Genomic DNA, 26,605 nt, shown 5'->3' on the forward strand with positions numbered 1-26,605 from the left:
ATTTTTAAATCCTTCAAACCTGAAACATTACGCACAATCCTCTATAATCTCTTCCTGAGGAAATTATTGCATTATTTAGTGTTCTTTGTATTGGGTAATTACAGCAGGCTTTTTGCCTCCTTTCCATTCCTTGTTCTCTTCATGTACCTTTGCAATGGGTTCCTAGGGCCACAGTCTCTGCTGCTTTCCAGTGTATTATTCAGTGAGATGCAGCAAGAAGTGACGGACATGGGCTTGGAGGGATTATTCACCATGGAATATTTTGGTTTTTAACACAGAAACTGCAATGCCCTTTGCCTTCAATACACATATCTAGACAAACACAGTGTAGCAGCTGCCTCGTAGGCTGTAGGAGGAAGTGCAACAGCAGGGAAAAAAAGGACATGCAGAGAGGAAACTCTGAGAGTTTCTAGATGGCAAACACCAGAGCAGAGGTCAGCACGTGTTTGAGATGATTGCAGGCAGGGCTTTTCCTCTGCCCAGCTGAAGGCTGAGTGCCCTGCTGGGAAGGAGATCTCTGTCTTGAGGCAGGACACAGGCAACTGGTAATACTTACAGCTCTGTTCAAGACTGTGCCTTTGGGCTCTGCTTTATTTCTCATTTGGTGGGAGCTGGGAGCTTCTCATGGATGCCCTCACAGAATGTCAGAGCTCTTTAGATGGCAGTTGTCAGCCCTGGCTTTAAAGAACCTTCAAAATTGTGGGCTTTGAAAATTAGGAAGTATGGCTGATTGCCAAGGCACATTTTATTTTCATAAGAAGGAAACAATGAATAAAAGTAACATTCTCTAGGACTGGCAGCAGCTTCTCAGGTTTCTGAGAAGATATTTAGTCCAGCGTGCTGGGCTGGAATTCAAGTGCTGTTCCTGGCTCTGCCAGAGCATGCCTGTGACCTGTAACAAACCTCACCTCTGCTTGCTCTTCTGCCTTTTCTAGTACCATTCCTCAGACAAGCACTCCAGTGCCTCTGCCACATCTCAAGTGGCTTCTGGTCAGGATGTTTTCTCCAAAGGCAGGACTCAGTGTATTCATGCAAGGCAGACTGGACTGCATTCAGACTTTATTAGCTAATCCCTATTTAATGAGACTGGTGAAAAGTCATGTATATATACACATACACACACATAGCCTTGTTTGTGCATTATAATATAATAGTGCTTGATGCTGAGGTAATAGAAGCTCTGCACACTTGGAAATTGAAAGCCATAAAAAGTGAGTCTTGCATTAGGAAAGAACAAGTAGCCTGTTTTTTAGTGATCAGCTTTGTTGCCTGGGTACCAAGTACAGAAGCTCCTTTTTACTTCTTGCCAGAAGCCTGTAAAAGTATGCTGTATTTTATTTCAGTCCAGAGCCATTATGGACACTTATCCATCTCCAGAGAAGTGCTCCATTTGCTGCTTCACATAGATCCAGGCTGGCATTAGGGACAATTCACCCCGGCCTGGTGAGGGAACTTGCCTGCCTCAAGGATATTTCAAGGGAGGATTCGAATTCTCAAAAGCCTTATTGTCTTGGTAAAGCCCAGAAAATAGTGATCCTTCACCTACCTGCTTTTCTGTAAGCCACTGAAAGAATGCAAGGCTGTGCTGCCTAGCAGCTGCTGGTTGTATGAACTGGGATAGCTGAACAGGGGTGGAGAAACAGCAGCAGAGACTGCTGGACTTGGAATTTTACCAACTTGGAAAAACTCTGATGACTTGCAGATGTGGTCTGCAGGCAAGACAAGACTGGTGTCTTGAGACACCAGCAGATTCAGTGTGATTTAACACAGCATCACTCAATCAGCTGAACTTCAGGAACTCACAGCACTGCAGTTGGAAAGTAGAATACATAAAGCTGAGGTGCTGGCACTTGGGCTAAGGACAGTCATCTTTCTTTATTCTGGGAATGAATTTGCTTTCTCATTTTCTATTGCAAATCAGAGGATTAATTCTTCAGTTCCAAATCCTAGAGACTCTTGCAGAATTAAGCTAGGTTCCTGCCTTCCCATCAACATATCTAATAAAGTTGCAGAACATATTAGGTCCCTGAATAACACAGCTGCAAGCCTCAGTGTCCTTGAGAGGCTTCCACAGTCATAACCACCAAGGATAAATAATTACATCGACCTGGAGGAGTGAAACTCAGCTGATTCTATTTAAGCTGCAATGCAACCTCCACCAAGTCAACATGCAGGATAAAAGCAGAAATTCTTATTGATAGTAGCAAATTTTCAGTGAAAGAGAGGTGATTTGAACAGTTAACATCTCCAGGTTTCTCAGAACACCATCACTCCTCTAAGCTGCCATGAAGAAAACCAAACAATCCTGGTGAAATGTTCCCAAAGTATGTTCAGTTCTAGGGAACAGGGATTTTCCAAAGTAACTTCTGACCCTTAAATGCAGAAGCCTAGCAGTGAAAACACAACAGTTCTTCAACAGTAAAAGATCAAAACACTGGCAAATTTCAGCTTCTTCCCCCTATGGCAAGTACCTTTGCATTTAGTGGAAAGGCCCAGAGTCACAGAGAGCAAAAGCTGCTTATTGCTTTTTGCCACTGTTTCTCCTCACAGAGTATGTTCCCTGAGGAAGGGGTGGAATAAACCTCTCTCCTAATCAATTCTGTGGAGAACAGCAACTCCAAAAATAGTATCATTTTATTTAGTAGCATCACCACACTGTCGAGGATGTTTAATGTACTTGATTGTATCCAATTCAGCCCAGAAATATCTACTTTTCTAGTTAAAGAGAAGACCCTAAGACTGTGCAGCGAAAATCCTTAATGAGCTGTAGTGAGGCACTTCGAACATTTGCATTTTTTTGTCTTACATTAAGTGGCTGCAAGAGTGATGGGGGTACACACTAAACTGGGCCAATTACCCACTGAATTACCTCCAAGTGGTGGCTAAGATGAGCTGTCTGGCTAGACAAGCAATATAGCTTCTTTAAAAGTAAAAAACTTTCTTCTAACTCTTATACTTGAAGTCACATTTTCACCAATTATTAGCAGGTCCAGAAACTAGAATTCAAAGTGGAGATAAAACCCAGCAGTTAAGAAAGAGCTCAAGCACAAATTGTTTTTACAAATAACTGAAAAGAGGATCAATCAGAAGTTTTTAAACTGCCTTCCTGAAGAGCAAACCAGCTTGACCATAACCATTTTAAACTAAGAAATACTTAACTACCTTTATAATAAATCTTATAATGTGCCAACACATTTAATTAGCTGCTTTATCTGCCTATAAATCAGCTTTAACATTCAGTAACTGAGTTTGAAGGTTTTACTCCAGTTCCTTTGTCTACTCCAGGTTCTCCAAGAAAGTAGAAGGAACTTGCCATCAACAGGCAAACTGAAAAAAATACCAGGAAGCAACAAAGCATTGTCTCTGCTCACAACTGTTGACTTACCTATGTCCCTACTAAGTGTACCAAACAACACTCGGGGGCATCTCATCCTTTTAAAAACCAATTTACATTACAGAAGTGACATGCTGGAGCATGCTTTGCTTTCCTTCAAGGTCTTTTCCTTACCCCAAGAGATCACAGTACAAGTGCTGGTGTGCAGCTGCAGTTCTGGGACATAAACTCAACGTGTGCTGGTACCTTTTACCTTTGCTTTGAGGGTAGTAAGCAGAGCAGATAGAGTGAAGTGTTTCAACTAAATCTCTTCCCACTTCTAAAGCTGTAGATTTAGAAACTGATGTTCAGTCTGCTTTTCATTGCTTGCTTTAATTCTATTAGGATTAAATTATATAATAAATGCTGAAGACACATTTAAGTAGAAGATATACCCCAGAGCACTGAGTCAGTGTCTCAGTCTGCCTTTGCAAGGATCCAACAGAGATTAAGGCCAGAAATGGCATCTATTTTATCCTGCAGATGTAACAGACTCAGGAACATCAAGAACAGTGGTTTTAAGTGCTTTATATTTATTATAAAGTATTAATAACTGAATGTATGGAAAATGATTCTCTGTACAAGAGAGTAATGACAGCTTTTACAAGTTCTGCTATACAGTACATGAAATGCTGCACATTTATTCAGCTGCTTCAAAGAGTATTTGCTATACAAGTCAAAAAGGGTAAACTTAGAAGTGTGTTTATAATACAGTGTGTTAGAAAGCACAAACAAGTAACATTCAAAATAAACAAGCTCCCAAAAATCAAAAGAAATCTTTAGATGGCATGTACACAGATTATACTCAAGTTTCAACATACATGTTATTGTTCCCCACAAGATGCTCCACTTTACTGTATTCCTGGAACATGATGAGAATTGAAGGTGCAAGAAAAGCACCTCTCAAGCCACATAAGAACTGGATGGGCAGAACAGCCATTTCCTGAAGTGTTCTCCGCAGTCTTTGGCTCTATTTATTACAGCCATATACTGTGGCAACACAAGAAGAGAGACGGGCCTCCATTACCAGTACTGTCAATGCCAATCCAGTTATCTGGGGAGCTGCTAGAGCAATTCAAGGCACTCTTCCCAGTGCTGTCAGCCTGCAGAACCCCCTGTGCAGGACACAGCATTTTAAGAGAACCAGGCTGGGCTAAAGCATGTTCTTGAACAACACGGAACAAACAGTTCAAAACAAACTCCTTCAGAATGTCCAGTTCAAAGCTCATTTGTACTTCACTTCCCAGGCACACCAGCCTAAGAGAAACATTCATGTGTGTGTCACTAACACTTTAAAGCACACTGCTTCAATGTGTTTAGTTGCTTCTGGTTAAAGTGGTGTAAGATATCAGCAGCTTCAAAATAGTGTTCTTGGGGCACCGTGAACCTAAATTCACACTAAGTTTTTAAGCCTACTTCACAGTTTAGCAGCTGTCTCCTTTGCTTTTCCTCGTCCTTAAGAGGCAGTGTTGATAGCAAATCAGCTTTTACAGCTGTTCCACTTGCAACACAAACCAGAATGCCAACACCCCCCAAAAATGTACCCACAGCCAGTTTGCTCTGATGCATGTGGTATTGACACTTAATTGTAAGCTTCTCCCATAATACAAAATAGCTCCTAGATTGAAAAGATTTAAAGATATTGCATGGTTGTATTTTACTTTTGCCTTCCAATCTCATTCCAACTATTTACGGAACTGTAAACAAGTAATTTTTATAGTCCTCAGTACTGTACACCTGCATTCCCAGGAACTGGAATTCAGTGACACCTTCATTAGAGATACAGTAGCCTAAGCACAGTGAAAGTTCTGTCCAGCTGCCCTCTTCATATGGTAACCAACAGGCCACTCCTCCCACATTCACACCTTCAGCTTTCTCTTCTGATCAAAGTAGGCATCAAATCTGGATAATGCATATTCCTGGAGAAATAAGGGACATTCAGTATTCAATACAGTAAACAGCTGCTTTCTTTTTTGGGATGGGGAAACATGAAGGTATTAACTGTGTTACTTTCCTAATCCATCATCTCAAGGCACTAATTAGCTCTATTCAGAAGGATAATCTCTCCAGAGGTGTTCTAGCTTCTTAAAATCTCCTCCAGTTTTGTTTCAACTCTAACAGAATTAGCTGCTGTCAAAAATATCAGAAAAAACAGGTACTAAAAAGTCCAGGACTTGACTGAAAAGGCTGGCTCCTGCAAGACTTCTGCTAAGGTGTTCCATATACCTGCCAGTCCTATCACTTTACAGTACACTGAGCACAGACCAAGAGCCAGACTGATTCTCAAGTAGAGACAGTTTCAGACAGTTTCTCAAGTACAAGCTGCTACCTGGCACAGATACTGCTGCACATTGAACATCACCATGGGACAACATGTGCACTTGGAGTACTCAGTTCAAAATTCTCACTGCATGCTGGCCTCTCTTGCCTGTGATATCTTACTGCAGAATAATGCTGCAATATAGCTGACAAGGCTGTTCACTCTCTACATAGCCCTGGGAACAATTTCTGAAGTTTTTATGATCTTAGATGTTCTTGACATTCTTAAGAGCACAAGCTAGTAACAAACAGATTTTTAAAAGCTTTATTCCACTTAGAAGATACTAGTTGCTGTGAGAGGCCATTCCATTGTCTTCTCAATAATTTACCATGGTTTATTTAGATTATTCATTTTCAGTTGTGTAAAACTACAATTAGAAAACTTACCAGGTACCCAAACTCAATGGATGAGATCTTTGCTTGTATAATAGACCATAGACCCCAGAAGAAGTGTGATGCAAGGGCAAACCTGAAATTACAGAATTATTGAAATAAATACCCAGCTAAGTCACAACACCTAATTTTCATGTCCTCTTAGAACAGTATTCTCTAGTTTGTGGATGCCCACACCTTCTCCTCAATTATGATACTATAAAAATATTCCCCATTCTGTTTACTCCACTATTAGTGTCTATCACATACCTAATGTTACAGTGGACAGATTGTTCTTTACCACATAAATAGCTCAAGTTCCTCCACCCAGTGAGAGATATATACAAGTATAGGTACCACAGTGCAAGTCTAAAGATAGTTGTACAGGGCAAATTACCTGTTAACTTCTACCAACACTATTTCTTCTAGATTGGACTTCTCTTCATTGCTCAGATTTTCAAAGCCATCATGGAATGCAGACAGGTAACTGGAGAGGAAATGAAGCTGGAAGGCAAGTAAACAACAGTTACAACTTTTAATCTCTAGATATATTTGTTTTTTTTCAGACCTAGGCAGACCTTCTAATAAATTGGCATTTATTTTTTTTCCAAACATCAGTGTTGGAGTTGGCTTTAAGATTAATGATGTTTCTAGCAATTGCTTGAAAGCCTGGTTTAAGAAAAGTTATAATATTATGACAGGCAGCATATTGCTGCTGCAAACTAATTTCATAGTCTTAGTCTACAAGTACTGGAATTTTTGTGGTGGATGGCTACACAGCATATAGTAAATATTCTATCTTGAACAGCTACTAAGTTACTATGATTTTTAAAACAAAGGTAGGATTAGAGAAAGTATTACACTTATGGAAGTCATGGAGGAAATATCTTGGGACACTAAATCCAAAAGAGAATTGAAAAAGAGTTAAGATATGAAGACTGGACACTGAAATTTAACTGTCTTTTATGTCTACCTGTTGTTTCTTCGAGGGATATTTAAGAATACTGGCTTTGAAGAATGGGTACTTTTCATATGAGTAATCATACATCCATTCACAGAAGTGATTTCCAATATCAAATCCTCTGAAAAAGAAAAGACAAAGCACCTCAATATTTACAAACTAGCAATCTGGCTTTTTTTCTAAGCAAACCTAAAATCATGTTTAAAAGCACTGGGCTACTCAGCATTTACTGCAGTTTTGCTGGAGATAGAGAATTGATAACCAGAAAACCTTTTGCAAGTTATTATAAAACAGTAAAGAGGGGTAATTAAGAATGAAAGCTATCAGCTACATGAGAGTACTAGACTTTGCTACTGAACTTTATACTAATGGAGACAGTAAAAATACTTGAGTATGCACTGCATCTAAAGTGTGAAGTCAGACTGACATTATTGCAGACAAAGAGCTCATATTCAAATTTTCAACATATTCTACTCATACATTATTGGAATTCACTGTTTTATTACATTTCAGCTATAGTCATGTTTAACCCCAGTGATTATACACACATCATCCTTAAAAACACTTAATTAGATGGCTGAGGGAAGAAAAACCAGCATGTTACGTAACCATGTAGTAAAAAACTTGTATTCTCATCTGCATAGATAAAAAAGTCATTAGAAAGGACAGAAGGAAAAAACACAAAAGTAAAGCTACCCTACAGACATATGCACACAAAATCTACCCTTCTCAGCTTCACACTAGAAATTTTGACATGCAAGCAAGAAGCCATTTGTGCATAAACAAGTCCTCTAGCCTGAACAGCCAAGGAACACCAACAACTTTGCCTCTGCCGTGTGCCTAAACTCAAGAGCATCAGAACCAAAGCGATTTTGATTAGTTGTATTTGCTAACCATCACTAATTAGAGCAGAACACAATTCACTAGAATAGACAAATAATCAGTAGTGCAGCACTCGGCCTCCCTGTGGCATGCAGGAAGGAGCACACTCCCGTGCTGAAGGGAAAATAAAGTGTTTACCGGTAATTATAGCTGCTGTATTCAAAGTCAATGAGCATCAGCTTTTGGTTTTCTGAAGTCTCTCTGCCTTCCAGAAGTAAGATATTACCTGAAAATTAACATAATACTGCATATTTAATAATGCAGTGAAATCAGAGAAGAGCAATACTGTATATCTCAAGCAACACTGTTCAGTTGATCCCAGTTATCCCTTACATCTGCATGACTAGAATTATAGGTGTGCTGGTTTTGGCAGGGGTAGTTAACTTTCTTCGTAGTAGCTGGCACAGGGCTATGTTTGGATTTGTGGCATTGATAATATAGGGATGTTTTTGTTACTGCTGAGTGCTCCTGTAGAGTCAAGGTCTTTTCTGCTTCAAACTCCAGCCCAAAAAAGGACAGGGGGTGCAGGCACAGAGTTGCAAGGAGATACCACTGAGCAGCTGACCAAAGGAATATTCCTTACTATGTGCTCACTGTATAGAGTGAGAAGAAGGAAGAAGAGGGAATGTTTGGAGTGATGGCGTTTGTCTTCCCAAGTCACTGTTGTGTGCAATGGGCCCCTGTTCTCCTGGGGATGGCTGAATACCTGCCTGCCCGTGGGTAGTGGAGAATTAATTTCTTGGTTTATTTTGCTTTCCCTAATTAACTGCCTTTATCTCAGGCTGTGAATTGTTGCTGTTACCTGTCCAAGTCTCCTCCCAATCTCACTGGGAAGACTGAGGGGCTTTGTGGGGCTGAGTTGCTGGGTTTAGTTAAACCACAACAGCAAAAGCCAAGTTGCACTGGCTATTTACCAGCTCTCTGGAAGCTGAGATATATAGCTTTACCTCAAAGCTGAAAGCAAGGAAGTTTTTTCTGTGTAGGAAGAAGCAGATTTGTTCTCCCAAGGATCCTCTTTCCCCAGTTTAGCTTGCAGCTGGCTCAGGTGACCCTGTCAGCCTTAGCAGTCCTTAGCTGCATTGTTTCATTCCACAGCTTGAGATCATAAACTTCACAGCATCTCTCATATCTGCATAGCACTATCACTGGTCATACAACACTTGGGACAGAAACTGCTTTTCAGCAGCCTGAAAGTCAGTCTGAGCACTCTCCTGTTCTAATACGTGGCATAGCCAGTACCTATACAGAAAGTTTAGGCAATTGCTTATGTCTTTCAATTCAGATAATCACTATAATTCATCTAAAAGACACCAAGTCTGCCTCTATAAAGTACCAGTTAGTAAATAAATGTAGAGCAATGTCAAATTCTGCAGTAGTGTGACTCCTCTCTGCAGGTACATCTGTTCTCCATGCCACACTCTTGCACCAACAGAAAAGCAACCCAGTATTTCACAAACATCCCCAAACCCATTGGAGCTTTAGGCTCCCCAGCTTACCTCAGCCCCATTATGCTCTGACTCCTCCAGTAGTGCACCTTGCCATCAGCAAGGAGACAAACTCCTCCACTACTGACACCTCAGGTTAGTGGCCTTTTCCCCTCATGCTGCCTATCCGTATGTGTCAATCCCCCAGGACAGTTCCTCAGTGTTAGCTGCCAAAGCTGGGACCACTGACAAAACATCACTGCCCACTAGACAGTCCCACTGGAGCATCCTTCCAGCTCAGCCCAGCTTACCCACTGTTCAGGTGACAGGGCATACAAACACAGCATACCCAACACACCTCCACAGCCTTGCTTCCTCCTCTTTTTCAGTAACTGGCTCAGGAAAATTGTTATTCCTTCCATGACTCCCAGAGAACACTAAAAAATGGTGGATAAGGTTTTTCTAATGTTTCTTACCAGTACAAGTAAAAAATTGCCTTGTCAAACTATGCTACTGTCCATTTTCACCACTCACTTCTTCAGCATCTTTCTTTTAAAATGACTCTAGTATACGTCACTCTGATCACATATAATGCAGCAAAAAAGCAAGGTATGGTCTAAACAGAAAACACATAAGGCTCCCATCATCAACTGACATGTACTAACAGAGCATGAGTACATTCTTGGCTTAACCCAGTTCTGAGAACACCAGGGTTCTCAGAAAAAGCCTGAAGGGTTGCAGAAGCCCTTACTTGGCTTTGATACTGTAGCCCACCAGAGTGCACAGGCTGCTGCTTCAGGGCAGTACCTCCACAAGGTGGCTACCTCTCAGAGAGCAAACAAGTAACCAGAAAAAGCTCAACAGTACATCACTGAGCAATACTGAAATACTAGCAGCTTACCCTCTTGACAGTCATTGTGGCAAAATACAACTGGTGAAGAAGTAGCTTCAAGCATAGCTCTAGAAAAAAAAAAAGCAACAGAGCATGTTTTAAGTAACAAAGCACTAACTTCAGTTCCACTTCCAGGTAATTTTGTTGCAAGATTTTGAAACTCTATTCCCTCCTAGCAACAGCCTATTTTTCTTTATTAGGCACAAAGCATCAACACAATGAAGTTTGACTTCATGATCAGTAAGTCAGACCAGCAATTTCATCATAGCATTTTGTATTTGTATGAGACTCAGGTTGGTCACAGAACCAAAACATCCCTGGTTTGCAAAGTAAAATGAATATAAAGTTTTATACTGTAAAATGTCTGAACAAGTACACAAAAATCCATCCAGAAACTGTGGAGATTAGATGATAGTGGTAGGCGAAATAAGCCTACCTTAGATTTTTCATTTCCTGGGGGAGATTGTAACTGAGAAGTTTGTTCAGTTTTCTGGTTTGAGATTCTCTGGTAAATTTAATTCTCAGCACTTGATTTAGATACCTGTTTAAAAAAAGGACAGTAATACAGGATTTGTAATAACGAGTATATTATTCTTCCCATACTATGATACCATTTAAACTAAAATCAAGGAAGTTCAAAAGAGTTACTGAAGAAAACATTACTGTTCTTCAAGGTAACTGAAGTCCTTCATGTGGTAGTTTCTGGGTACAGTGAAAGCTTGTATTCTCAGGCATCCAGGAAGAATGATCCGCTTATCAAAATTACAACAGGTCACCTTTTTTCCCATAAAGTATTGCATAACTTACTTTTCCATTGTTCCAAAAAGCCACTTGGGTTCCTTATTAAACGGCATTTTCATGCCATGAAATCTGGCCATCTTCTCAGCTATTTCAGCAGATATGTCAGGTAAGCTTAGTTCTTCAGTGCTCAATTTCCTGCTCTATAATAAAATAAAGTATTCTTAAAATACAGTTAATTGAACAGTTACAGAACTATGATTAATTTTAAACAATAGCATTAGGCTATTTGCAGTACAGTGTGAAATACTAGCATAATACTCAAGCAATACTCTTTTTTGCTCCCAGATGAACTTACAAAGTTTCCGCCTTTGGAAAAGCTGTTAGCCAGCCCTACTTACAACTTAATCAATTCACTTCTAGATTTGAGACCTGGGGAGTATCACATCTCACACTAAGAATATCTTCAAAGCAGGTCAAGGATAAATATGTAAGAATATCAAAAGCAGCTGCTGTTGTTGTTGTTAAAGGGAAGTGTTACTCCACAGCTTCCCCATGCTATGTTTGGTGTCTAACAGGCTTTTTATCTTCATTTATTAGCCTCTGCTAGAGTAGAAGAGTTTTTGGTTATCTCCCCCTGGCAAGAGTCTACAATGGGGCTCTCCCAACACGCACTCTAACTGTATCAAATTACAGCCAGCAATTACTGCAGGCAGACAAGTATTCCATTCCCACATCCCTGTTTTTCTCAGCAGTCCAGAGACCTCCTTGTCATGATCAATTACAACAGCTTCCAGCAGCCCACTGAGAAATTATGACCAGGACTTACGGGAATGAATTCCTCCAGTCGCCCTTGTGGGAAGATTCCATACAGCTTTGGTCCAAGCGCTCTCTCTGCAAGAATGGCAAACATAACACTTTCCAGAACCATGGCTTCTGCCCCCTACCAAAAAGAAATTGAAGTATTAGTTGGTGCTTGCACAGAAATGAACTTGGGTGTGCACAATAGCTAAACTGTTACCAAGTGAGAAATTTTAGAGTTAGTTTTGCAAAGACTCAGTATTTTACTAACCAAAGTTTCTTGACTAATAATTTTTAGTCAGCAGGGGAGCAATACAAGTATTTTGCTTTCAAATTTAAAGCTGGAGAGGAAAATCTGTGTTACTGAACAGGTACTGTTGATGGGCCAGGTCAACAGAAAACTGAAAAAAACCAAAACACCCTCTCCTCTGTAACCTGTAGCAACTCTGCAAATTCATTTCCTGGTGAGTTCATCCCACTGAAATACAACACAGGAGCAACAAATATTATCCTATATCAACTATTTTAACACTCTCCAGAACACTGCCTCTCAGAAGGACATTTTAGCTACACAAGTGAATTAAATGAACAAATGATGATAAAACACTGTGTTTGAGTAGAACAACTTATTTAGAAGAATTACTTTTGTTTTCCTTCCATTAAGCACATTTTAAGTATTCCCTTTCTCATTTTTTCAATGAGGAAGTAATTTAAGCTCCTGCTAAGGATCATGTGTGTGCGTGAATAAATGTTCTTCCCTTTCTGCCACCAAACATACCTCAAGTTTCAATAACTTTTCTCTAAGACTGTCTTACATCAATAGGCTTGGTTCACAACAGTGATAAGCAGACAGCTTTTTAATATAAACACTTAAAATTAATAGAAATATGAAATATTTAATCTCAAAAACAATTAATCACTGAAGAGTAGCATTCTGGATGGGTAAGATTATCTGTAAGTAAGCACAGAGGTCACATTATAAATCTCTGCTTCTAGCAATTATGTTCAACAAAATCCAGCTCTACTCAAAGCCTAAAGATCTGCCAAGTCTCTGCCCAATTTTGAGCAGCTCATCTCAAAGTCAGACCCATAACACTTAAAAGTGTAAGAATGAAAAGCACAACATTAAGAAAGCTCTCAGGTATTTCTGCCCACAGATATTTTTGCATTATTGCAGTCAACACAGTATCAGACAGTATATAACTCTATACAAATTCCACTCTTGAGTACACTCCAGGCAGCACTGTTGATAAATTATTTTTATTATTGTCCCACACATTCTGAGATCTTCAATAAATTCTAGCATTTCACATTGAAGTGTAGTAAAGACTCATGCAAACGTGTTCTGAAGCACAGTCTTAAGATACAATTTGCATATGAATGTATTTCATCTATGTTCCCCAGCATTTTTTCATTCCAGTTCCTCAATGCACCAAATACTTTGTCCACTAACACACCAAAAATGTTTTTAATTATTTCGTGTGCCCTCAACCTCACAGGTTTGAACTCTTTCCATTCAGTTCTGAAACCTAATGCCAAGCACCAAAAAGGAAATTAGTTACAAGGTACTGAATGTCCACTCTATTATTAACCAACACTGACTTAGACTGCACCTGGTACAACACCAGACATTTTTAAGTCGTTCCCATTAAGGTGTCAGTTCCTTGTTTGCATACCTTACTGAACAGCAACTCACTATTCTTGGATAAGAGGAAGTAGAAAAAATCCTGATACTCATCAAGATATCTCTTCATACATCAGAGGCGCAAGTACTAGAAGAACTTCCTCTACTGAAACCAAATGGGCATTTGTGCACAAGTCCAACGAGAGTTTTGGAACATTACCATCCATGTAATCTCAGGCAAAAAGGCTTCCCCTTCACATAATACCCAAGGGACCTTTTACCAAGTCTCCACTCCATACTACTGTCAAACAGGACAGGTGTGGAAATTAACTACTAAAGGACATTAAAAATTCTACAGCATACTTCATATGGACACTGAACAAATCTAGGTATCTGATGTTTCAGATTAGTGTTCAACTGATGACTTTAAAGGATCAAGCATTGTAACTACGAAAATTATGTATTCCTCAGTGCCTTCAAACACTTAGCAATATACTCATGCTGCCAAGACAACAACCTGCTATTTTAAGATCTAAAGCTCTCAATTTTGAGCAGTTTCAGAGATTCATCCATAAGCACTTGCATTTAGATTTCTGGAAAAATTTGGACCACTCATGTTTTTAAATGAATACTTCAAGATCAATGTTTTGTTTCAAACCCAACAACTATAAAACTTTCTTACAAAACTTTCCCAGGATGCAACTCCCATTTAGGCAAGGAGATATCAGAAGCCTTTCTACACTTCAGCTGGATCTGAAGTGTCTGCTTTTTTCCTGCCTCAAAAATTTGACTCTAAAATATACAAAGCAGTCATACTCTAAGGAAAATTACTGCAAATTATAGCAAAACCAAAGCTAAACAAGTTCCTGTTAAAAGGCTTTATGAGCTGACAAGACTATCCAGTGATTAGACAATTGTCACACACCAGGCAGCTCAGAAGCTACAGTGCTTTTGCTAGTGAACCCAGAATTTTATTCTCTCTAAAGGACATCATCTCCTCTCATAACCTAGACAAGAAAATTAACAAATCCATCCTGACAGTAATTCTTGAGAACACTGATTCAACAGTGAAGTTTCAGCACTATGAGATTAATAGCAGAAAACAACTATCAGTGGGAAAAAAATCAGTATTTTCAAGCAACAAATACCACAAATGAAGTTCATTTGAACTTCAGTTCTGAAGTTCAAAACCTTGTTTCCTGTACTGCAAAACTTCTATGAGCTTCTGTCACCAGGGTGGGGCTTGTTTGGACTTCTGTTTTCTTTTATAACTTTAGCTTCTTTTTTTTACAGGATTGTGTTAGAGGAGAAATCAAGCCATCTTCATTTTTCATTTCTGAAAAACCTGAGGTATCAAACCAGTACATTTTTCAGTTCAATCTTGGTTCAACTGATTGAAGCTGTTCCAGTAAGCTAAACAAAGTTCAACAAAACTTCAAAAGCAGTCATTCAACAACAAAAAATTTAAAACCAGTTTCAACTCACTAGGGAGAAAAACCCCAAAACCAAACAAATGCTTGAAAATGTTTCAGATGGCATTGCCAGAAGGCAAAAAAATACAAGGGGAGAAAAGCAGCACTTATCAATTGAGTAAAATGTACTTTTCCCTGGATACTGCCAAAATCATTACAGAGCTGAAAACAGAGTACATAACAACCAAGGCATCTGGCTAGCATGCTGCATTGTTATCCCTTGCTCAAAAAAATACTGCCACAGAAGAAATCTAAATTACCAAGCCCCATTCACATGACTTTATGAAAAGATACACTCAGCTAAACATGCTGCAGGAGAAAAAAAAAAAATCACAAATTAAGAATTTTAAAAGTTTGCAGAGCAGAGATGATCCAAGCACAGTGCTAATCAGGAACATTTCACGTTCAAGAGCAATTTCTTTCCAGCTTCATGTACTTCCTCAGAAGTTCATCAATGTACTAAAAAATTAGGGATTAGGTAAAGCAAAGAACTGATATTCATCTACTTAAGAGTCTAATACTAGAAACAGAAGTACTGATACCAATGTTCAAAATGGTAAGAAACTATTTCGGATAGAATTGGGGGACTGCTTCTTCATAATGTGGGATGCTTGAATCTTTCCAAACTATGCCAGACACTCACATAATGTTGCTTCTGTGAGCTAATAAATTTCTCTATTACTTGTTACATTTTCTAGACCCAGTTCAGGTGGAATAGCTACTGGCTTAAAACAAGCTGGATCACCACATTTCCCTATAATCTATAAAATTCTGTGAAATAAGCAAATTTAATTACTCACTTGCAAGTCATTTTCCTTCTGAGACTGTACAGACTCGCCCTTATTACAGGACCTCTATGAATGAGAAAAAGCAAACACAATGAGAAGATGAAATTTAAAGTTATTAACCTGCAACCACCAGAACAAAGGGAGTAGAAGCACCAGCTACAGTTAACTAAAAGTCTCAACAGTGTCTTGGATAAGTGACAGCTACAGCACTAGTATCCATCTGACCACCACATTTTCAACAATTCCAAAATCTCTCAAAAGGATGTGCCACTGAGACCAAGCCACTTGTGTAAACACCTGATTTTCACTTATATTTTTATTGTTTCCCAGTCTTTCAAAACAAGATTTCAATGCACCATAAGCTCAGAGGAACGTTTTTAATTAAGAGAAAATTAAGTCCCTCTGCATGACATTTGGGATGAGATTCTTCCAGCCAAAGCATTTGAGACGCATTACAGAGATTACATAAGCCTTAGGAGTATTGAAAGAGGCATGTTATGAAGGTTGCAAAGCATTTCTTTTGCTTATTACCTTATTTTCCAAATTTCTTGTGGCTAGAATTTCCTTATTTAGAGTGTGCTGTCTTGGCTATATGTCCAGTGTACCACTGGCTGTGCAAACCCAAGATTTAGAATCAATTGCCCATATAAGCTAAAGGTGTCTCAGTAGGAACTGCAGTATACTAGCAAAACTTTAACAAGTTCCATGCATAAAGTATTATGCTAGGGTTATTAAGAGTCATTATAAAACAGTTTCAGAACATTAAACCATACTCTCAGCAACTGAACCCTCAGTGGCACATGCTTTTAATAGAGCTGCACATTTAAAAATTCAAGATGTATTAAAAACCTTGTCCTTTAAAAGGCTTGAAGGTAAGGAGAAGAGAAAGCAAATATCTGCTTAGAATTAGTGACAGTTTGTGGCTGCTATTTATGTTGCAATTCCACCATTGACTGTTTAAACCAGACTAGCTTTAGACTAGCCCATAAAGGCAGCCTGCATCTCCACCTTCTGAACACAAACATTGTTTTCACAGAACCATGTGCATACCTTCCTGTTCCAAAGCTCTAACATGTCCAAAACAAGGGTGGAAATATGAACTTAACGGAATACAGTTAAGCAACACCAGCTGCCTTAAGTACAATACAACAAGCTAATGATTTACACAAGCTCTGCAGTTACAGTATTTCAGAAGCTATAGAAGAAGGATAGTTAACAACAATCCATGGTCTTTCAGCAAGTACTTCCCATAACACTACTATATAAGTTTAAAACAAGACAATATAGAAACTACTATTACTTTATATTACTTTCAAGGAATTTTTAAAAGTCCAAACATATTCACTACAGCTAAATATGTAACTACTCATTAGCATTAAAATCATTTATGGAGGGTTTCTCTGAACAAGCATGTTCTACATCAATACCACTCATTTTTCTTGAAGAGTCAGAAAGTTACTCACCATTCAGGAGTCTTTCCTGATAAATGGTGCTCTCAGAATGGTTCAGTTCAATCAGAAGGTAAGCACGTTAGACTTTTCCCTAGAACCTGAACTGGCATCTGTTTTCCAGAGGTCATACTGTATAAAGAGCTAGCCAGTTCCAAGAGTCCACCTCAAATTAGTGTTGGAGACAGCCTAATGGCATCTACTGTGCCATTAGAAAGGGACAATTAGGACTGTACTGCAGAGTCATCACAAGAGGAGACTTCTGCAGCATCCCTTCCCTCTTTTCTGTTCCCTCAGCATGAAGCATTAGTTTCCAGAAGAAAATGAATGCAGATATGCAAATAACTTGCAAATATGAATGGAAGGTAGGAGAGGATCAGTGTTCAGAAGTGGCCATGTACCCAGCCTAGGATTAGGAAATTCTTCAATATATATGGGCAAGAAGAACAAAGGGAGCAGGATGCAATATTATGTACCAGAAGTTTAAGAGTTTAAAAGATTAAAGTAGTAGAATTTGATTATTTCCTGATTCCACAATCACCTCTGAGAGCAGTGGTTTAAAATAAGGCATCTCATAATTTGATCAATTTATTTAGCTCACTTGATCTTGGCAAAATAAATTGATTTCAGTTTTTCCATAACTCTAGTAGCCCACTCCAACTAATGTCCAACTCTGGGAGCTATTTACATCAACAGAAATGGGGCAATTTTAATTACCTGAAAAAGAGAATCACTGAGCAACTGCTGGAGCTTTTTAATCACTCTCTCTGCATGGAAACTAACTAGAAATGGACATGTGTTCTACAGCCTCAAGATTTCTTCAAATATTTGTTCAGAGCTTTTTTTTTATTGTGGCAAGACATTCTCAAAGCTCTGAAAAAGTTCACTACCGTTTTAGTAAGTGAGGACAACTATATTTAATAGAAGTTTAGAGTCTAATTTGTGATCATGTAAATGGATTTTAACGCAGGATACAAGATAGAAGCCCAAGAATGGGAAACAGTACACATTGATCAGCACTCAGATGGCCAGACAGTGTTTATACATCTGGCAATTTGATACAGAAAACTGAGTTAAGCGTTTTCTTCCTAATGCCCCCAATTTATTTCTTTTGTAGCTGAAAGATGAAGTCTCTTATCAAAAAAAAAAAAAAAATGATGCTAGGCCAGAGAATTCTGTGAAGAGAAGGAACTTTTATCTCTTTTATATGTAACTGAGTGCTGCTCACAAATTTAAATATAATACAACTCCATTTTTCTGAGCTTACTCAGCTTTAGTTTTCAATACTTCAACATACTGCAATATTTTGAATTAGATAAATCCCTAGGAATTCAAATCTTAAATTACAACATTACAAAGAATTGCCTCAAAGGTTAGAGGTGACCTGTGCAGGGGAAACTTTTCTAGAAAGCTGTTGGCAGACATCAATTTGAACTTCAATGTATGGAATGAAACCAGGTTTAGATTCTGCAATTAACTATTTCTGCTTCTAAGGATCTGCCATTGATCACTTATCTCTGTCAGACCCGAAGGAACTGATAATGAAATGAAATTTGTTTAAGTCTTAAAAATCTAGCATGTGAAGAATTCCCAATTCAAGCTCTACAAAAGCCACAACTCCAATCCTCTACATTTCAAATTACCATTCTATTGTGAGGGAGCAGAGAAAAGGAAGGGACATTCTTGATATTCTGTTATTGCTGTAAACATTTAGATGCACAGACAGTAGCTGGTGCTACTTAAGGCTTACTTTTAAACAGTGAAATCCAGTACTAAAGAAAACGAAAGCTGTAGAGAATGCTCCACTTCAGAGATCTCATACTATACCGTGAATCGTGTCTGTCACCTGGAAACCAGAGTGCTCTAGGCACGATCGCATGGGCAAGCCTGCAGCAGAGAACACATGCATATACAACTAAAGTGGTACATTACCCCCAGAACACCCTTAATGCCACCCAACACAAATATATCCCCGTAAGAGGTGCTTGGTTTCTTTCAAGCCGTCTGCCAGTGCCAGGGATTTGTAGTTACTCCATGCTACAAACAGACATTGACACCAACAACCACAGAAGACGTTGATAATTACAGTTACACAGCAGTCTGCATTTTATTTAGTTACACGAAATAAAAGGCAGCAAGGCAGGTATGGAAAAAGATTTACCACAGAACTGTGGCAACCATTTATAATCATTTTGCATCTGCTCACATAGAAATTGAGAGACCAGAAAAGAACATTAGGTATACTGGTTTGGGTTTGTTCATTTGTATACAATTTTTTTTTTTTTTGGCTGTTGTAAAGTAACAGAGCCCCAGTGAGTAAGAGTTCAAGGTTCTTTTGACACACGTAAAAGAATGGGAATCAATCCCTGAGTTACCTTTTCATAGGTGAACTTAAATTTCACCTTAATTTGAACTTATTTTTTGTTGATGCCACCTTAAGTTGAAATATTATTAGCATTTTCAAGATGCTGTTTTGAATTTAAGTAGAAACTATTCATATCACTACAGTGATATGAATACAAAATCCAGTTATAAAGTCTGGGCATTAAATGGCATATTGTTGGATAACCTTTCATTTCAGTTTTTAACACTAATACAACCAACAGTTAAAGACATTTTGTCACAACAAGTTTTACTTTCAATGCTCCCCTTTAAATTTAGCAACTAAGCTGGAGCAAGACTAAGTGAAGCAGAGTAAGACATTTCCCTTTTTTCAGTGTAGGACATATCTGCATTGTGCCTCAAACATTGGAGTTTTAATGTGGTTAGTACTTGAACCTGTCACAAGTACAATACTAGTCTTAAAAAAAAAAAAAAAAAGAGTTCTGCTCAAGGATATACTCAAGAGAAGTCCTTGATTTATAAATATCCATGCCAGTGTGACCACTCATAATAATGGCCAAGCCAGCACAGTTCATCTCCACCCAGCTCCCCCCAAAACAGTCATGCACACAAAAAATTGGCTTAAACATATCAGCTATGACAGAGGAAGGCACAAAGCCTTCCCTGTGTGGCAGCTTTAGCCAGCTGGCATGGTTTATATTGGATGAGTTTCATGTACTGACATTTGTGTCTTCCAAGAGTCATAATAAGCAAACTGGAGCTATTTTCAAACTGCAAAAAAGGTTCCTTTAAAAGGTGGCTCAAAGAATTATGGTGCCAGTATCATTCATTCTTAAGTTAGTAATCAGGGATCCATTTTTCACTTGTATTCAAAATTTTAACTTAAACTTGTCTTCTGTATGTACAACAATTTGGTGCAGGTTGCTATAGATACACAGTATTTACAGTAAAAGGATAAAGAACTGATACAGCTGGTTTGTGCTCCAATTTCAACAGAAGGTAAAAATGGACAAGAGTTAAAACATGCTACAAAGGCTCAAACAAACAAGTGGTAACTACTAATACCCAGTGGCAGTTATAATTAAGTAATTGAGAATTAAGTTGTGATTTCAGCATAGTCTCAAAACTCAACTTAGGTCAACAGTGTTCCTTAATTTCTACAGGGTTTTTAACTCAAACAACTTCACTAAAAATGTCAAATTACTCCCACTTAACAGGCTTGTCATAACATTCTGCTTATGCCACCCAGAAACTCATAGGAATCCTATGTGAGGTTTTCAAAGTACCCAATAAAACAGTTTGCTTATATTTTAACTTGCATTTAAGGTAAAGGGGCTGGAAGAGACAAATGTTTGTTGACAAAAATTGTGAACCTCAATGCAATCAAAGTTTTACCTTGGGACTTTCTCTGCTTACTTAATCATTAGTGAACTGCACCAACAAGAGCAGTCATTTCACTGCCACTATGGAAATAAAGGAAGTTAGACATCTCAAAAGATCCTTCAACACCAAGAGCAGAAAGGTTAGAAAGTTATGACAACACTTTCAATTTTCAAACCAAATTAGTTCTGATTTCAGAGCCCAAAAATTTATTTGGATTTCTTCAGTGGATAGGGGCAGAGAAGAGGCAAGTTTAAAAATACCCTAAGGGAAGATGGCAGCCAAATTCTAGCATCCACTTTATTTTTCCTTTGAAAAATAAGGGAAAGGCCATGTTTCTTTACAGCTCTTGGGAAACAGAAGCTCTACCACTACAATAGTTTTACAGCCCATATTCCTACTCAAGCTTTCTACATATTAACTCAGTATTACATTGAAACCATTAATAATTCTTAAAAAGAACCCCAACTTAGAATCAGTCCTACGAGTCATTTTGAAAACAAAGTTTCACAGTACCCTTTTTTTCACTCTGCTTTTAGTTTATCTTTAAAACTAAAAGACTATTTAAGCTTGAATTTCTAAACTTCTACACACTTTTCTTGTTTAAGAGTTTAGCTTTCCCAACACACGTATGGTGCTGTAGCCAAGCAAATCATGCTATTCCAAGCCACTGGAATATTTTACATATTTCTGGTAAAGTTTGTTACCACGGGAAAGTAAACAACTCACATAATATAATAAAGGAACACTTCAAAGTCAGTAAAGCAACAGTATCTAATAAGACTTTTAATAGTAAGTTTGGTCAAGACAGCAGAAGCAGGAACAATGGGCTGAAATTTCAGGAACAGAAAATCTTCTGCAGGTATTGGATCATTTATTCAAAGCAAGTGAAAGAGTACTGGAAAATATAAAATTAATGGATAATAAAACCAGACCCTCTAAGTCAAATAGAAACAATTGCCAACATACAGATGTAATGCTGTGAAGCTGCTATTTCTCATAAGGTTAAACACTTACATTATGATTGCTTATTTACAATATAATCAAGTGTGTAGCAGAGATGGGTAAGAAGATCTGTGCAGTCCTAGAGTAACAGTCTGTCAGCTTTAGAAGAGACCACGTTTACAAGATAGTCTTTCTTTTAAATGTTACTATTTAAAACAGATTTGCCAACCACTTCACTTAAGGTGTGACAAATTTCAATACTATTTACATTTTACTAACCAAATAAAAGTAACATTAGAAGAATTCAACAAAACATCAGGTTAAGCTTCTATGCCAGCTAAAAGGCACTTCACACATTCAGGAAAGCATGTTTTGGAATGAGATGACTGTACAGTATTGATGTTCACGCTTCATTCTTATTCTAAAACTATAGATCAAATTTTCCAGCAGCACAATTACCCATGACATCTAATAAAATGCTTGAGCAGTGTACAAGCTTGACAAAACCTTCATCTAATCTCCAAGACTGGTAAATGCTACCAAGACTAAAATTAAGCAGTTTAGTCTCTTGCAATCTAGCTAGTTATGTCAAAGTCCTAAGCTCTGTACAGAAGCATGTTCTTCAGAAACACCACAGTCCAAACTTAAGACCATAAGCAAAACATTAGTGCCCAAACAAACAGCAAACGAGCCTTCAGCTAATTCACGCCATTCAGGATCTGTGTAGAAAGGTGTGTAAGTTCAAGACAATGACAAACCATAAAGAAAACTGCTTTCATCTTGCAATATACCCCCACCATAGAAACATTATTCCCTAAAGGATACAGCTGCATAGTGTCACAAATTAAGATCTCCAAACATATTACTGTGAATCTACAGAAACCCCCCCCACTCCCAAAGCACTCTATGTACTCACCATCTGCAGGATTGCACCGTATAAACGCAGGAGAACTTTCCGTGGTTCATCTGCAACTGTCTCAACGGTATCAGGCAGCGAGCACTGAAACAGCATGTTGCTGAGGCCACCTCTGGAGACAAAGAAATACATGGATTAGCTAACTTGGTTTAAGCACACATTTTGTTTTCAACAGATTAGAGGTGCACTAAACATCCTTTTGGTGTGATTAATTGGTCTCCTCTAAAAATAAAGTTTTCCAGCGGTACCAATAACTCATAACATACGAGACCTTGATAAAACAGTGGCAGCTTCATGCTTCTTAATGTACCAGTTCACCACCCAGAGCTATTGATCCAAATTACAGCTCAAACTATTAACAAACAGATGTAAAATGCAACAAACTACTATGTAGCTCTAAGTAAATTACATTCAGTGATGCCAGAGTCTTGCCAGATATACTTGGCTGCACAAGCAAAACAATGGCAGAATAAGTTTAAAACCATGCACTGAATATAAAACTCCAAGTTTGAATTAAGAGCTGCTATCACTGGGATTGGCAACTACAAAATTCAGCTATAAAGATTTAACCTAAATACCTGTGCTAGAGCATTGCTAATGGAAGTCTTACTTCTGCTGTCTTTTTTTAGGGACACACTTTCAATTTGGAAATTTACAACTAAAGCAGTTTTTTATTTTAATTAAGTTGCTCATGTATTTGACAAATCCAAAATCACACTTAGTTTCTCTGATCTAGAATCTATCTAGATTGATAAAGCTGTGGAAAACAAAACAAATGCTGTCACTTTTTCTTGTAAAAATACTGTAAAAATTTTTCTTGTAAAAATACACAGTTGTTAAACTGTGATTACACGAAAAAACCAGCATGCTTGTGCATCATCTGAATGACTGAAGCATAGATTTCCCTACTTTGTGTCTGTCTTGAAGATATTAAGTTTCTTGATGTTCTTGTAGCTCTTAAGAACACCCATCTACTCAACATTCTCTTTACAACATTGCCTTTCTGCATTCTTTTCATTGTCATTATGTTCATGAATGAAATCCCCAAGTTTTCCTTCTGCGAGTGATTTTGCCTATAACACATAATACCTTGCAGTGACCTTGGATTACAAGAATCCACAGCAGATCCAAAATGTAGTGGCTAAAATACAGTTCTCAGCCCTAACCTGACATTCCTTTCAATGCTTTTTCAAATATTCTTCTGGGCTCTCTTTCAACACAGTGGGGAAGCAGAACAGACTTTCTGGAAAAAAAAAAAAGCTACCAATAAGGAGACAGGGGCTGGCCAATATATCCAAAGTCAACAACTGCGAAGAAAAAAAGAAATCTCAAGAAAACAGGGTAAAACAGCAGCTGCACAATATGCTTGAGAAAGGAGACAGAAGAGAACCAGGTGGCTTGGCAGGCATCCAAAAAAGGGTGTTTAGAGACAAGATACAAAGAAACTTTGAACCATGAAGGTGAACAGGTTGGAAAAAACCCCAAGAGACAGATGGAAAGGATATCAAAGGAAGAACAGAACCAGCTATTCAAAGGCATTGGTTAGTTATACTAAGTACATTTCTGGCTTCATCTGAACTGTGCTAGACAGATTTTTGTGAAAAAAATGGATACCTTTTCTAAGCCTCTGACAAAAACTTTGGTGAAAGTATCAATAATTAAATAGAAGAACTCACCGCACTGAAAAATACTTGACAGGAAATACTGGACTAAAGCTCAACAATCTGTATAGTTACATGACTTAAACAAATGCTCAGCCTGCACAGTGTGTGAAAGCCCAGAAATTCCATTTTTATGGAAAAAAACAAAGGAAAGCCAAAGTGGAGTGCCTTAGTGATGCTGAACTCCATTAAACAGAAGTTTCACTATAGTTTAAGTTCACAATAGCATTTAAGACTTCAAAAGTTACCTGGAAAAGTTATCAAGGAAATCCATACAGGAGCATAATAAAAGACACTGTTCTTCTGAAAGGTCAGTAGACTCAGCAGCTTGTTTAAAGGTCAAAAGGGCACATGTCACTCATACAGACAAAGCTACCAGTTACTTTACTGACAGCTGTTCAAGAACATGATTTTGCAATGTTAATGGACACGCTGGAGAATTCACACTGGCTGAAAGCAGAATCAGCAAACCAATATGATGCAGCTTCCAGAGATGAAAGTGGTGAGAAGACTTTTGCCAAAAAAAAAAAAAAAAATCCCAACTACCAATTAGCATGACTTTATACATTTTTAAGTTTCAGATCATCTTTTCATCTGCCAAATTTGGAAACCACCAAGCCATTTTGAAATGGTGTCTCACATGAGACGCTTCCAAGAAATGCAAAGATAACTGTACTAAAATGTAAGGCTTTAGAAAGTAAGTACCAAAGTCAGCAGTATACACTAATACTGATGAAAACTCAATTAAGCAACTCAAACTAGCCATGTCAAACAAGTCTACTGTTTAGGAATTGTATTGGTTTTGTAAAAAATTCTCCCCCTTCATCAACTCCTTATGATCATGTCAAGTGAGGAGAAACGATCTAGAAAAACAAATACTGCCTGCACTGAGTCTCAGTGAGTTGCTCATTTTTCAACAAGGCTTTAAAAATGAATTTAGAAATGAGCAGGATGTGTTCAACTATACTTTTATACGTCAGAGCTTTGTCAACTGCGTATGCTCCCTTAGGTACCTAGGGTAGATGTGTGCATGTTTTGTGTACGGACACAAGTAGAAACATTGGGAAAGCAAGCTGACAACAGTATCCTTTGAAACCCTCCCTAACTCTGTTTGATCAGGTAGAATAATCAGTCTGGAAGATGTGAAACAAGGGGTGCATAAAGGGGAATCTCTGAACTAACATGAGTTTAGTTAAAGCAAAATAAAGATGCTATTTAATGCTGCAAAGAAGGCAAAGATCTCCAACACATTACATCACATGGTTTCCAGAACGTCGTCAATTTACATATTTCTGCTGCCAGCGTGCTGAGTCACAAGCACTCGTTACTGTGTGCTGTAGAAGATGACTCACATCACCGGTACACTGCGTTTACCTGATGACTTCCCAGCGCGGAGCAGCCAGGGCCAGCCCAGCTGGGTGCTTTCCCCCGGCAGAGAGCTCGGGGCGCGGTGCAGCGGTTTCTGCCGGCTCCATCCCTCTCACGGCCGGCCTCGGGGCCCCTCCCCCGGCGCGGGGCCGAGACGGGGCCTCCGCGATGCAGCCGCCACCGCCGCCCCCCCCCCCCCCCACCCCGCACCACCACCCGCTCCGGGCCGGGGGTGCGGAGAGCAAGCGGCACCGCCCCCGCCGCGGCCAGCCCGCTCCCGCCGGCCATAAACCCAGTTCTGGAGGGTTTAAAAGAATAAAACGAAATTAAAGACGGAGCCCCTCTCCTCCCCCAGCCGGGGTCAGCTCGGACCTGCGGAGCGCCCCCGTCCCCGCCCCCTGGATGAGCCACCTCCCCCTCCGCGCTGACCTGATGGGGCTGATGCACAGCTGCTCTTCCCGCAGCCCCCGCCAGGCCCCCGGCAGGAACTCCTTGCACCACAGATACGCCCGGCGCCGCGTCCGGGGGTCGAGCGGCGGCGACTCCTCCTCGAGCGGCGGAGGCAGCGCCGGGGGCGGGGTCGCGACGCCACCGCCTCTGCCCGCCGCGGTGGGATCCTTCCCCTCGGGGTCCGGGTGAGCCAGCGGCGAGGGCGGCTGCCCGGCCGCGGCGGACCCGCGGCCAAGGAGGAGCCCGAGCGGGGACGGGTCGGCGTCGCCGTTGCAGAACTTGGTTTTCATGGCGCGGCGCGGGGGGGGCGCGGTGGCCGTTGGGGCGGCGGATGGGGGCGGCAGTTCGCGTGCGTCCCTCCGCCGTCAGCGCCGGCGGCGAGTGAGCCCCGCGCTCGCGCCCGGCCCCCCCTTTTATACGGCGTCTCGGCACGCGGGCCCGCTCGCGC

General features: G+C 39.5%; 1 protein-coding gene across 3 annotated transcripts; it reads right to left on the minus strand.

Moving 5' to 3' along the window:
- Positions 1-4,433: 4,433 nt before the first annotated feature.
- On the minus strand, positions 4,434-26,447 carry CHKA (choline kinase alpha). Of its 3 annotated transcripts, XM_062494521.1 has the most exons (12): positions 26,137-26,447; positions 22,679-22,790; positions 15,659-15,712; positions 11,791-11,904; positions 11,031-11,164; positions 10,660-10,764; positions 10,233-10,291; positions 8,046-8,133; positions 7,038-7,146; positions 6,462-6,568; positions 6,080-6,161; positions 4,434-5,292 (listed from the first exon to the last, which is right to left on the minus strand). In XM_062494521.1, the coding sequence occupies exons 1-12, from the start codon at positions 26,445-26,447 to the stop codon at positions 5,233-5,235; spliced, it is 1,335 nt and encodes a 444-aa protein (XP_062350505.1). In that variant the 3' UTR covers positions 4,434-5,232. The 3 variants fall into 3 exon arrangements, with proteins under 3 accessions (XP_062350505.1, XP_062350506.1, XP_062350508.1); XM_062494522.1 differs by lacking the exon at positions 15,659-15,712; XM_062494524.1 differs by lacking the exon at positions 11,791-11,904.
- Between the last annotated feature and the right edge of the window lie 158 nt (positions 26,448-26,605).

This window comes from Cinclus cinclus, chromosome 6 (genome assembly GCF_963662255.1).
Source record: "Cinclus cinclus chromosome 6, bCinCin1.1, whole genome shotgun sequence".
Lineage (NCBI taxonomy): Eukaryota > Metazoa > Chordata > Aves > Passeriformes > Cinclidae > Cinclus > Cinclus cinclus.